At 46.2% G+C, this 12,254-nt stretch overlaps 1 protein-coding gene across 4 annotated transcripts in view; it reads left to right on the forward strand.

The window, feature by feature from the left end:
- Positions 1 to 12,254, forward strand: part of crebbpa (CREB binding protein a) — a 41,771-nt gene that overhangs the window by 24,622 nt on the left and 4,895 nt on the right. For 2 of the 4 annotated variants that reach the window (XM_020641324.3, XM_065954046.1), the window contains exons 12-29: positions 61 to 182; positions 957 to 1,169; positions 1,465 to 1,779; positions 2,041 to 2,193; positions 2,752 to 2,923; positions 3,560 to 3,678; positions 3,852 to 4,091; positions 5,412 to 5,500; positions 7,060 to 7,140; positions 7,445 to 7,501; positions 8,116 to 8,193; positions 8,283 to 8,350; positions 8,915 to 9,065; positions 9,457 to 9,603; positions 10,222 to 10,335; positions 10,421 to 10,586; positions 11,399 to 11,566; positions 11,707 to 11,868. In XM_020641324.3, the coding sequence (XP_020496980.2) occupies positions 61 to 182; positions 957 to 1,169; positions 1,465 to 1,779; positions 2,041 to 2,193; positions 2,752 to 2,923; positions 3,560 to 3,678; positions 3,852 to 4,091; positions 5,412 to 5,500; positions 7,060 to 7,140; positions 7,445 to 7,501; positions 8,116 to 8,193; positions 8,283 to 8,350; positions 8,915 to 9,065; positions 9,457 to 9,603; positions 10,222 to 10,335; positions 10,421 to 10,586; positions 11,399 to 11,566; positions 11,707 to 11,868 (2,615 nt within the window). The remainder of the gene's footprint in view (positions 1 to 60; positions 183 to 956; positions 1,170 to 1,464; positions 1,780 to 2,040; positions 2,194 to 2,751; positions 2,924 to 3,559; positions 3,679 to 3,851; positions 4,092 to 5,411; positions 5,501 to 7,059; positions 7,141 to 7,444; positions 7,502 to 8,115; positions 8,194 to 8,282; positions 8,351 to 8,914; positions 9,066 to 9,456; positions 9,604 to 10,221; positions 10,336 to 10,420; positions 10,587 to 11,398; positions 11,567 to 11,706; positions 11,869 to 12,254) is intronic. The other 2 variants (XM_065954045.1, XM_020641325.3) reach the window with 2 other exon arrangements.

Raw genomic sequence — 12,254 nt, forward strand, 5'->3', positions numbered from 1 at the left:
CATCGTGTGCTGCTCCTGCACTTCCTGTTGACTGAGAATCGTTTTCCACTTTCTGTTCAGGAATCAACCAGTTCAACCACATGGCTCTGCCAAACGCACAGATATCCCAGGCACCGATGGGAGTCCGAGCTGCCTCCCCCATGAACCACCCGCAGCAGATGAACATGAGCACAGTCCCAGCGGTGAGGAGGAAGGACACACACATACACACACACACACACGTAAAGGAAGCTAGGGTTAGTGGGAGTCTGAGTCTGTTTCCCGGACTCAGGAGGGGATACAGCCTTTTGAACCCTTAGTGCAAATTAAACTTGTGTGTCAGAGAACAAGACCACAGTAAATACAAGGAAGGGGTCATTAGGATACAAAGTCAGGTGCTACTCGGATGGTCCATGTTTCCGAGTTTGGAAGTCGTTCTTCCGACTTCAGTGTGTTCACATGATTTAAGTTCAGAAAGTCGGAATGTTGTAACAACAGCACAAACAAGCGTTGATGCTACAAAGAAGATCAGTGAAATGTAACTGTCAAAAGTTATATTTGATAAAAAAGTTGATGTGCAATACGTGAATTAATAAAAAGTATGTTAACATTAACAAAAAAATATTTTGCCCCCCATTTGATGACGATTCTGACATCAAGTCGTGAAGTCAGGCACCTTATTCTTTTCCGAGTTGTTGGTCTGACTTGAGCAGGTGTTCATGTGCACACCTTTTGATGAAGTCTGCTATGGTTTACAATGATTTTAGAACAGCTGAGGGGGTACGTGATAATCCTCACTTGTAATGTAGTTTTCGTTTTGTCACATTTTTGTGGATTAGATGAAGTAATATTATTTATCAAATCTAAGTCTGGACGACTAGAAGCTCTGCTGCCCTGCACCAGTCAATCTGTGGTGATTATTTCAGGTTGTTATTGTGAATCACCCCTGACTCTACTCATATCTTCCTGCCTTGTAGATGGGGATGTCTCCCTCCAGGATGCCCCAGGCTCAGGGCATGATGGCCGGACACGGTGGTGCTAACATGGTGGGCCAGACGGCCAGCCAGGGGCAGTTTCTGGCTCAGACGCAGTTTCCTCCAGGATCTGCTGCGGTCGCTGCGACAGGCACCATGAATGTCACCGTGGGGCCAGGAATGGGACAGCCGCAAGCACAGGCTGCCGTCACCCAGGTGAGACACAAACAGCGACTAAGGGGTGAGGAGCGGTTTGTAAACAGAGCGGCTGCAAAGTTGTGTTCCAACTTGCTGCAGGGGAACTCAAACTTTTCAGCGATCATGAGAGGCTCTAATTAATCTTAAAGTGTTCTCATAGCGATCACTCTGTGTTCTCTAAACTTCTAATTGTGTGCGGTGTTGTGTTTGACTTTGTGTTTGTCTGCTTTTTCTGTGTGTTTGCCTGCCTTTCCTTTCTGTGTGTGTGTGTGTGTGTGTGTGTGTGTGTGTTTGTGTGTGTCCTTCTCTCCAGCAGCAGCAGCAGCAGCAGCCGAGCGCTAACCTCCCCATGAATGCACTTGGCCCCTCGCTGGGCCCTCAGCTAGCCTCCTCCCAAACCCCCTTGCACTCCACGCCTCCACCTGCCGCCGCCTCCTCGGCCTCCACGGCTGGGGGGGCCACTAACCTGCCGCACCCCCAGCCCTCCAGTCGCAGCTCCACCCCCACCCTCCCTGGCCCTGCCCCAGCCCCAGGTGCCACCCCACCCCGCCCCACCCAGCCCCAACCCCAGATGGAGCTCCCCGCAGCAGCACAGACGCAGCCCCCGCCTCAGCCCCCTACCACACCGGTGAGACAGAGAACCTTCGCATGCCCTCCACTCTGAACCCCCCTTCCCCTGCAAGCTCCCATCCTTTTGACTGCCATGTACCATTCCGCCCCCATTCACATCCACCTTTCAGCATCCTTCACTGGGAATGCTCCATCTTTCAAGAGATCGATAGCAGACGTGTTGGTCTGTGTCGCGGCTTCAGCCCTGCATGCAAACAGAACAGAGAAACTTGAATCAGAAGCTCATGTCTGTCTCTACTCTCCCTCCTCTGTGTTGCAGCTTTCTCAACAAGGAGCCAGTCTCGATAACCGGGTGCCCACGCCGGCCTCAGCCGCCAGTGCCGACCTGCCCACCCAGGAGGTCAAAACAGAGACGCACCACGACCAACAAGAGTTTGAGGCCGCTGGCGGCAAAACTGAGCCCAAGATGGAGGTGAGCTGAAGCTTTGTGGTTCACTTTCCTCTAGTAGATAAGGAAGCTGCGCTGATAGATAGATAGATAGATAGATAGATAGAAACTTTATTAATCCCTTGGGAAGGTTCCCTCAGGAAATTCAGATTCCAGCAGCAGGTAACACCAAAGGATAGAACAGCACACAGATAAAAACACAAGTGTATATACAAATAATATACTGTATACAGTAGCAGCAATAGACATGTCTAAATAAAATATACCGGTACAGATTTATAATGAAATAGCAGCAGCAATAAAAAAAAGGAGCAGCAGTTGTGTTGTTTTGTATTTGTCTTTTGTGTTTATAAATAGATAATTAACAATAAATAATGAATAATGCAAGCGGATTGTGTTGTCGTCTGATGATACTCACTGATGCTCCTTCAGCAATGCAGACGACGCAGATGCAGATCATTTATCTGATAGTGATTGTATGTTACGTCATGATTGACAGCTCTGTTGATAAACGCCGCTCCTGCAGCGCCGTGTGCACCGCAGAGTAGAGACAGATTCATAATTTATCTTTCTTGTCTCCAGACTGAGGACGACACTTCCTCAACGACGGTGAAGAAGGAGGAGCCAGAGGAGAAGCCGGAGCCAATGGAGGTGGAGGAGAAAAAGCCGGAAATAAAGACTGAACCCAAAGAAGAAGAAGAGGGCAGCGCCAACAGCACCACCTCCTCCTCGCCCTCTCAGTCACGGAGGAAAAGTGAGTCCAACGTCAAGCGTGGAATGAAACCTTTGTACGGTCTCTGCAAGCGTCAAGGGTTTTCTGCAATGCCATGTTTATGCACCCACTCTGAGCCAACAGTGAGGCAGAGAGGGAGGTAGAGAGAGAGGGGAATGACATGCCGCATGCTGGATTCGAACCCGGGCCACCTGCTTAGAAGACTGTAGCCTCCATGCATGGGCACACAAACTAACCACTGCGCCACCAGCGCCCCGTGATTTATTCAGAGTTTCATTCAAAGTCCAGACTACTGTCTGATTTCGCTCTTAAAGTCTCGACAGGCTGGAGTTCAGGAAGTTTAATGACCCAAAGACAGTCGGACCTGCACATCGGTTTAATTTATTTGTTTGATGCCGATTCAATGTTCAAAAACGTGATTAGACGCCTGATGTAAGTTTGTGCAGCATGATCGGATTTAAAAGACGTTACTCGACTTTGAGACCAGATAGCAGCGTCAATAAGCTTTGTTTTGAAAAGTGCAGTCGGGTCTTTCCTCATCATCAGGGTACTGAGGAGTCTTTTTGTAAAGCTAGTCTGAAAGATGTCGTCACCGGTTTCCCACATGGGATTAAAGTCTGTTAAACATTCTTCTTATCTCTGGATCTTTCTTTTTAGTCTTTAAGCCGGAGGAGTTACGCCAGGCTCTGATGCCGACTCTGGAGTCTCTGTACAGGCAGGACCCCGAGTCCTTACCCTTCAGACAGCCGGTAGACCCCATTCTTCTGGGTATCCCGGTAAGTTTAACATTTTCTTATGATGAGTTTCAGTTTAGCTGCACTTTCAAAGTCCTGTTTGCATTTTTTATGAATTAAAAGATATTTGGTGTTTTTCTAAACATGTCTCGATGTTGTTGAAGTTTAAAAATCTGGAACTGTGAGGACACTGAAATGTTTGGTTCCGTCTCCAGGACTACTTCGACATCGTTAAGAATCCAATAGACCTGTCCACAATAAAGCGTAAGCTGGACACAGGTCAGTACCAGGAACCGTGGCAGTACGTGGACGACGTCTGGATGATGTTCAACAACGCCTGGCTCTACAACCGCAAGACGTCGCGTGTCTACAAGTTCTGCTCCAAACTGGCCGAGGTGTTCGAGTCCGAGATCGACCCCGTCATGCAGGGTCTGGGGTACTGCTGTGGCAGGAAGGTGAGATCAGGAGGGCGCAGGGATTAAAGTTCTCCGTTGCTACGACGGATTTCCGTCAATTTCAAAATGGTAATACATTTTGTCAGTATCAATAAGACAAAAAAAGTCGAGCAGAATTTGGGTTAATGACAAACTTGCAAACTGCTGTTTCTAATGTCAGGCATTTATCTGAATCCTGTAACACAAGTGTAGTTTTGCGTCTGGGTGGCATTTCAATGTACTTTAATCTGCTACGTGAAGTCCGCTCTGTGTAGGAGCCTTTTATTGTGGTAGCGAACATCAGCGTGCACTGCCCGTCATGTCTAGACTTTTTTTTAAGTCTCCGATGTGCAATTTATTTACCAGACCAAAGAAATACCAGGGAAATAACAATCCGTAACATGACAGAGTTTACCGTTAAAGTTTTATTACGTGCAGGCAGAGCAGACAGTCGCCGAGTGCTCCGCTACCGGACACACTCTGTTAGAAACGTGTGTCAAGTCAACAGGTGATACAACACAATTCTTACATGTCATATTAGCTTAACAAGCTAGCACTAGTTTACTTTTAACGACTGAGTGGGTGAAAGTTATAAAATACAATACTGCATAAGTTCTGTCCAATGTAAAAAAAAAAAGCCTTAAAATAAAATATACTTCTTACTCCACTGAATTTATAGAAAATCTTAAGTTTGTTTGCTAGTTACTTCTCAGATTCAGATTTATAATGCAAAAAAGGATGAATATACTATTTGTTGAAAACATCTTTATTATATGCCCTGGGAATTCACAAGGTATCCAGCTACAGGTATCGAAGTAGGATTAGCTCCAACTGTAGCAATGACAACAAAATGAGGAACACATTAATGCATGAAAAAAATATATAAATAATATTCTGTAGAAGGTAAATTTTTGCAAAGTAACTATTATTCATTTGTTACTCTAGACTAAAGTCTGATACGTTTTTTACTCTTCAGTGTTTGAGGGTATGTCTGTGTTGTTGCTACTTTAGGCTGCATAAGGTTAAGGACAGAGTAGGCTTCTTATTTAGCATCAAAACATCCTGGCTGTAGGTCAAATTTGTTAAAAAGAAGCAAGCTCATATCTGTCTGCCTAGATCTTGAGCTTCAAAAAGGAAAAATGTGTCAGTTTTATTCCTTAGATAGAAAACAGTCAAAATGTTTTTTTCTGCTTTAATCCCTGAGGGTGGGCGGTGGGGACGTTAAAGAGGGTCCTAATGAAATACTAAAGTTCAGACTAAGAGCTACTCTTCAAAGATGCTGATGGAGAGGACGACTCAGGTTTTTTCTGACCATCTGTGTCATGTCATTCATGTCTGCAGTACGAGTTCTCCCCACAAACCCTCTGTTGCTATGGCAAGCAGCTCTGCACCATACCCACTGGAGGGACCTACTACAGCTACCAGAACAGGTAACTGTGTGTGTGTGTGGACTTTTTAGGTTGGGTACAATCACTTCTATCTGAACCAGTTCTCTTGCCCGCTTCCATCACTGCAACACCTGTTGGTTTGACCTGATAACTGCTCTCATATCTGGCAAACCGAGGGGCGTCTAAAACGGCCGTGTGGGGGGTGTCTTAAAACCGCCTACCTTCTCTGGTCCAAACAAATCCAGAGCATTCAGGACCAGAATCTAAAGTTAGAAGGAGGACATACTGGCTGCTGCATTGTTGTCAGAGAAGCCAACACTTCAACATAGCATGTTTCCTTAATGTCTGATCATATAGTAAGCTCACTTTATCATTTCACTCACTACACATCTTACTGATTGGTTCTCCTAATGTCCACACAACTTTCTAGAGCATCAGACAGTGGGAGAAACCCAGCTCAGCATCACTGGAGGGAAAGTGTGAATCTCCCCCCCCCCCCACACACACACACACACACACACACACACACACACACACACACACACACTTGATGATATTTTAACACTCTGGTTAAGGCCACAAACAGCCTTTTCCTCTCAGTTGAAAACCAGCTGATGGCTGCTTACACCATGTCACCTTGCACCTCCTGCTGCACAAACTGTGTAACTGCAGCCCTTAAACCAGGCAGTTAGAGAGTGCAGCGTGAGGCTCCTGCAGCGCCGACCATTTACACTCTGGATAGTAGCGCAGGGAATCCACTCTCTCTGTTATCAAACACAAAAGACAAGTTTCACTTTGTGCATGATGAAGCTGCCACATGGCGTAAAATACTTCAGTTACATAAAGAGCAGCAGGTCATCTATCTGACCACCTGATGATTTTTATTCTTCAAAGTCTGCAGCGTTCAGTTTCTGTGTCGCTCTTTAAGTCCCGTCTGTTTTTTACTTTGTGGCGTTTGACAGCCTGCGAGTCGTTCTGCTTGCCTCTGCTGGTCACTCGTTGACTTAAACTGAGGAGTCTTTCAATCACAACAGCACGCCACTGTACATGCATATCATAATTTCATTCAGTAATTTTGTCTTTGTTTCAAATTTTATGTATATTTTTCCTCATCAAGGCAACGGCGATCTGTAAATAGTTTGTATGTTTGATGATGCTGTCTTAGGTTTCTGTCATTGAAGCTCATGTGTAGAAGCATCTTCAAAAATTTCAATAAAAAGTTGATCACAAAAGAAAACAGCACGCCACACGCTTTATTTACTGAGCAGTAAACCACCGCCTGACCTCACGACGGAGAAAATATCGTGAAGTCACGCTTCCAGCCTCGCTATCTCGTCCCAGCTCTGTTTACAATCCACGATAAGTTGGAGTTAATTTTTAATTGCATCAGGTGGCGTACTGTGTTTGATGGTGGCGGCTTGCACTCGTGGTAATGGCGGCCCCGCTGTACCGTACCGTGCTGAATCACGATTTCCCCCATTCCCCTGTCGGCCTGCACTCACACTGCTCCACGTGAACGCTTCACCGCTACCGGAGGTCACGCTACATCTGGAGAGTTGAATGTGCTGATTGATAAATGTTTTCTTCTTTTTTTTTTTCAGGTATCATTTCTGCGAGAAGTGTTTTAACGAGATCCAGGGCGAGAAGGTGACGTTAGGAGACGATCCCGCACAGCCGCAGACGTAAGTGAACCAGATGAAACCCAACACCATGCTTTTAGAAACGAGCTCGTTGATGACGTTCATGTTTTATTTTGAAGACAAATAAAATGGAAACAGTTAAAGTGAGACGTTTCCCAGCTGTCGTTAGTGGATCCAAACCGCCGGGCTTAGACGTCATCTTTAGCTTCTTTATCTTCAGACATGTGGTCGGATTCTTTCTTTAATGACGTCTCAGCGTTTGTCGACTTTTTGAAACGATCCTCGGCAGCGTGGTCGGACTAAAGAGTATTTTGACTTGATCTCCTCTTTGTTTTATTCTCCCCAGGATGATCTCTAAAGACCAGTTTGAGCGGAAGAAGAACGACGTCCTTGACCCTGAACCGTAAGTAGAAGGCGACCTTTCCCCTCCGTCAGTGTGCGAGGCTGACTCTGTCGGCGTTTAAGTGTCTTCTTCTTCTTCTCTGAAGTTTGTCTCATGTGTGTTTAATCATCATTGGCTGCGTTTCCTGCTCGCTTGTTTTCTACCCCCACATCTGGCTTTGTTTGTGTTCAGGCCGGGAGTCTCTCTCTCTCTCACTCGCTCGCTCTCTCTCTCTCTCTCTCTCTCTGCCTCGCTCTCTCTCTCTCTTGCTTGCTCGCTCTCCCTCTCCATCGCTCTCTCCCTCTCTTTCGCTCTCTCACTTGCTCTCTCTCTCTCCACCTTGTGGATCCTGTGCTTTTGCTCCTCTTCCAAACGTCTGGGGTCGAGGAACAGTAAGGGGCGCTCAGTCGAACAAACTGGACTCGCTCTCCCTCTCGCTCGCTCGCTCTCTCTCTCTGCCTCTCTCGCTTGTTCTCTTTCTCTCTCTCCATCGCTCTTTCTCTCTCTCGCTTGTGGATCCTGTGCTTTTGCTCCTCTTCCAAACGGTGCTCAGGCGCCGTACGGATCGCCTTGTTGTAGCGGCTAACTGATCTTTGAAAGCTGCTGTGAATACGTTTCCTCTTGCTTCCCTTCAGGTTTGTTGAATGTAAAGATTGTGGACGGAAGATGCACCAGATATGTGTCCTACACTACGATGTCATTTGGCCGTCTGGGTAGGTTTTCAGTCTCTACGTAACGATTTCTGCACACGGCGTTGGTTTATTGTCACAATGCCTTAACTCTCGTCTCTCTCTCTCTTCAGATTCATCTGTGACAACTGTCTAAAGAAGAGCGGGAAAACACGCAAGGACAACAAGTTCTCTGCAAAACGTGAGTTCAGATTCTCACACTCTCTCCCTCTATCTCCCTCTCTCTCTCTCTCTGTCTCTCTCCCTCTCTGTCTCTCTCTCTCTCTCTCTGTCTCTCTCTCTGTCTCTCTCTGTCTCTCTCTCTGTCTCTCTCTCTGTCTCTCTCTTTGTCTCCCTCTCTCTCTCTCCCTCTCTCTCTCTCTCTCTCTCTCTCTCTGTCTCTCTGTCTCTCTCTTTGTCTCCCTCTCTCTCTCTCTCTCGCTCTCTCTCTCTCTCTCTCTGTCTCTGTTTCTCTCTCTCAATCTTTCTCTCCCCCTCTCGTCATGATTACTGTTCGGTTTTACGACGTCGACCACGTCCACCTGCACACGGGCTGCACATGCCTCGCTCTCATTGGCTCCCTTATTTTTTATGTTGGCCTTGTGGTCTCACTGGTATTCTCTTCCTGCTTTGTACCCTTCTATAACATGTGGCCTTCATAGCATCTCGTGTTCTCAGTCCTGAGCTTTCTGTCCTGATCTCTCTCAGGCCTGAGCTTGTCTTTTGACCCTAAAGTTGAAAGGTTTCTCGTATGTGTTCTGTGCAGGACTGCAGTCCACCCGATTGGGAATGTACATAGAGGACCGTGTGAATAAGTACTTGAAGAGACAGAACCACCCGGAGGCCGGAGAGGTGTTTGTGCGAGTGGTGGCGAGTTCGGACAAAACGGTGGAAGTCAAACAAGGAATGAAAACGAGGTGAGAGCATCACAGGCGGGACGGCAGAGGGTCATATGTGCAAACAGATTCAAAGATTCAAGATTCAAGATTCAAAAAACTTTATTGTCTATAAATTACCTTTTGTTGAGGCTCAACATGAAAACATACAAACATTCACACTCACATTAGGTCATAAATAGTTAAAAGTACCCTAAATAGGTCAAAACACATATGCACAGCATTTAAAAAACATTGCTTATTTAGCCTTGTTTAAAATGCATATTGCAGTGGGAATAAAGGAGTTTCTGTAAGTTTTCTTTTTCCTGAGTGGTACTCTAAAACGACTGCCTGAGAGGAGCAGCTGAAACGTGTAGTGAAGCTTGCGTGGTGAAACAGCTTTTCTTACATTAATTTTTCTGTCTCATGTCAGGTTTGTGGACACAGGTGAAATGCCCGAAACCTTTCCATACAGAACCAAAGCACTTTTCGCCTTTGAGGAGATTGACGGCGTGGATGTGTGCTTCTTCGGCATGCACGTGCAGGAGTACGGCTCTGAGTGTGCATTCCCCAACACCAGGTATGTACAAAAGACAGTGTTAATCTTCACACCATTTTCTAATTTAGTCATAGTCTCCTGATGAAAATCTCCTTTTATATTTAGTCAGATATTAGTCATTTGTTATTGATTTAATTTAGTCAATTAGTCACTGACTAAAATTGCACATAATTTTAGTTGACGAAGATATTTTAGTCACTCAAAATAAAAGCGTGCGTCTTATTTTGTTATCAGAAGCTCCAGGGGGCGGGGCTTCACAGACCTGCAGGCTCCAGGCTGCACATTGTTGCACTCGCCACACACACACATCTTTGATGAAGTCTGCTATGGTTTACAATGATTTTAGAACAGCTGAGGTGGTTTAACACTTATTTATCAAGGACATGATAAATAAGTCACTTGTAATGTAGTTTTCGTTTCATCAAATTTTCGTCAATTAGATGAAGTAATATTATTTATCAAATCGTCAAATAGCCGAGTTTCGTCTCGTCATTGTCATAGTTGACTAATTTAAAAATACCAAATATTTTCGTCATTTATTTTGTTGACGAGATCAACACTGACAGGAGGTTAATGTAGGCGGTGCTGAAAGCATCAGGTGCTGGTTAGTAACCATGCTCCCTCTCTCTGCCTCTACAGACGGGTCTACATATCGTACCTGGACAGTATTCACTTCTTCAGACCGCGGCTTCTGAGAACAGCCGTGTACCACGAGATCCTGATCGGCTATCTGGAATACGTCAAGAAGCTCGGGTAAGCCTCACACTGCTTTGAAGACGCATCATGGGAGTGAGAGTCTCTGGAGATTTGTTAACGTATCAGCCTCTTTATTTCCCAGGTATTCCCAAGGTCACATCTGGGCGTGCCCTCCCAGTGAAGGAGATGACTACATCTTCCACTGCCACCCCCTTGACCAGAAGATCCCCAAGCCCAAGAGGCTGCAGGAGTGGTACAAGAAGATGCTGGACAAGGCCTACGCAGAGAGGATCCTGCACGACTACAAGGTGAAGAGGAGGACTCTCTTTTCAGATCTGAGAACAGAGTTGTACTCATGCTACTGTAGGGGTTATTAACTGGTAACGTGAAATATTAGACTGAATGAAACATGGACGTAGTCTCAGATAGTCTCTGAGACATCAACCATTGGTGTCTGAAAAGGCGTTTTAAAGCCAAACGATGGCTGACCCCGTATAAGGCTATATCTACCCAACTATGTCCACCCACCCAACCCAAAAGTGTCTGCTATGTGACGATTTCGGTTCATCAAAGGGCGTTTGCGCTCCTGCTAGCTACAGTACGCTGCACACCTGTGCTGGTTGTCCTTAACTGAGGAGTCCGTCAATCCAAAGAGCAAGCAAAATGCTTCATTTACTGAAGCATCATTACGACCTCACGACATAGAAAAGGTGGAAAAAGTCACACAACCAGCCTGGTCAGCGTCGCTGTGTTTCCCAGCACAGCGTGCAATACACAATGAATGCAGGTAAATTTTATGAGGGGGCGTGCATTGGGTGATTGTTTCGCTGAACTCGCAGTTATGATGACATGTGTCAGCATTTTATCCAGGTATATTTGTGGCAGCGGTGTATAAGACGCAGTGTACTTTCATACAGCGGGTTACACCTGTCAGTCAAAGTCATGCCGAGCTCCTCGCCCCTCAATATGATCAAAAGGGCATTTTTTCCACTTCCTCATTGTTTTCATTGTTTAACACTGGAGGTCGTTTGTTGAAGTGTACGTTTAGATTTATCAAAGACGAGATTCTTTAAAAGCTCATCTGATCCATCTCTCTCTCTCTCTCTCTTGTTGTGTTTAGGACATTTTCAAACAGGCGACAGAAGACCGTATCACCAGCGCTAACGAGATGCCGTACTTTGAAGGAGACTTCTGGCCCAACGTTCTAGAGGAGAGCATCAAAGAGCTGGAGCAGGAGGAGGAGGAGAGGAAGAAGGAGGAGAACACGGCGGCCTCTGAAACTCCTGAGGTCTGCTCTTTGTTCAAATAAATATCTTTTGATTCCAGTCAGACGTTAGAACAAAGTGTGACTGAAGATCTGAAGCGCCGTTGAAGACAACCTTGCAGTGGCGAGACGTTAATAACACGTCTTTGTTTTTCCCCTCACAGGGCACGCCAAGTGACAGCAAGAACGCCAAGAAGAAGAACAACAAGAAGACCAACAAAAACAAGAGCAGCGTGAGCCGAGCCAATAAGAAGAAGCCTGGGATGCCGAATGTAGCCAACGATCTGTCCCAGAAACTCTACGCCACGTTGGAGAAGCACAAAGAGGTCCGACCCGTTTGGTTTTTGTCCCGTCAATTATGGCGTTTTCACATTAAGCACGATTGTTCGGTAACGTGACAGAGTACGATTCCTCCCCGGCTGGTCTGCGTTCATTAGTAACATCATTCTGTAGGGGGCAGTGTGCGCATTGGCAGAATGAAGTAACCATGGCAACCACTCGCAGACTGGGTCCATCCTGCTAACTGTTTATGTTGTTTCTGAGACACCAGCAACGACCCTCTTCCTACTTCCTCATCCAGCATGCAGCTCAGGGGTGGAAACGGGCTGCGCTGCGAGGACACGACGGTTTTTGAAGCCAGTGGCGGCTAGCGCCCGTTGGCCGCAGCCACCAAAACACAAGACCGGCCTGTCGGCAGCAACTGTCTCGCCAC

This window comes from Labrus bergylta, chromosome 1, assembly GCF_963930695.1.
Source record: "Labrus bergylta chromosome 1, fLabBer1.1, whole genome shotgun sequence".
Taxonomy (NCBI): domain Eukaryota; kingdom Metazoa; phylum Chordata; class Actinopteri; order Labriformes; family Labridae; genus Labrus; species Labrus bergylta.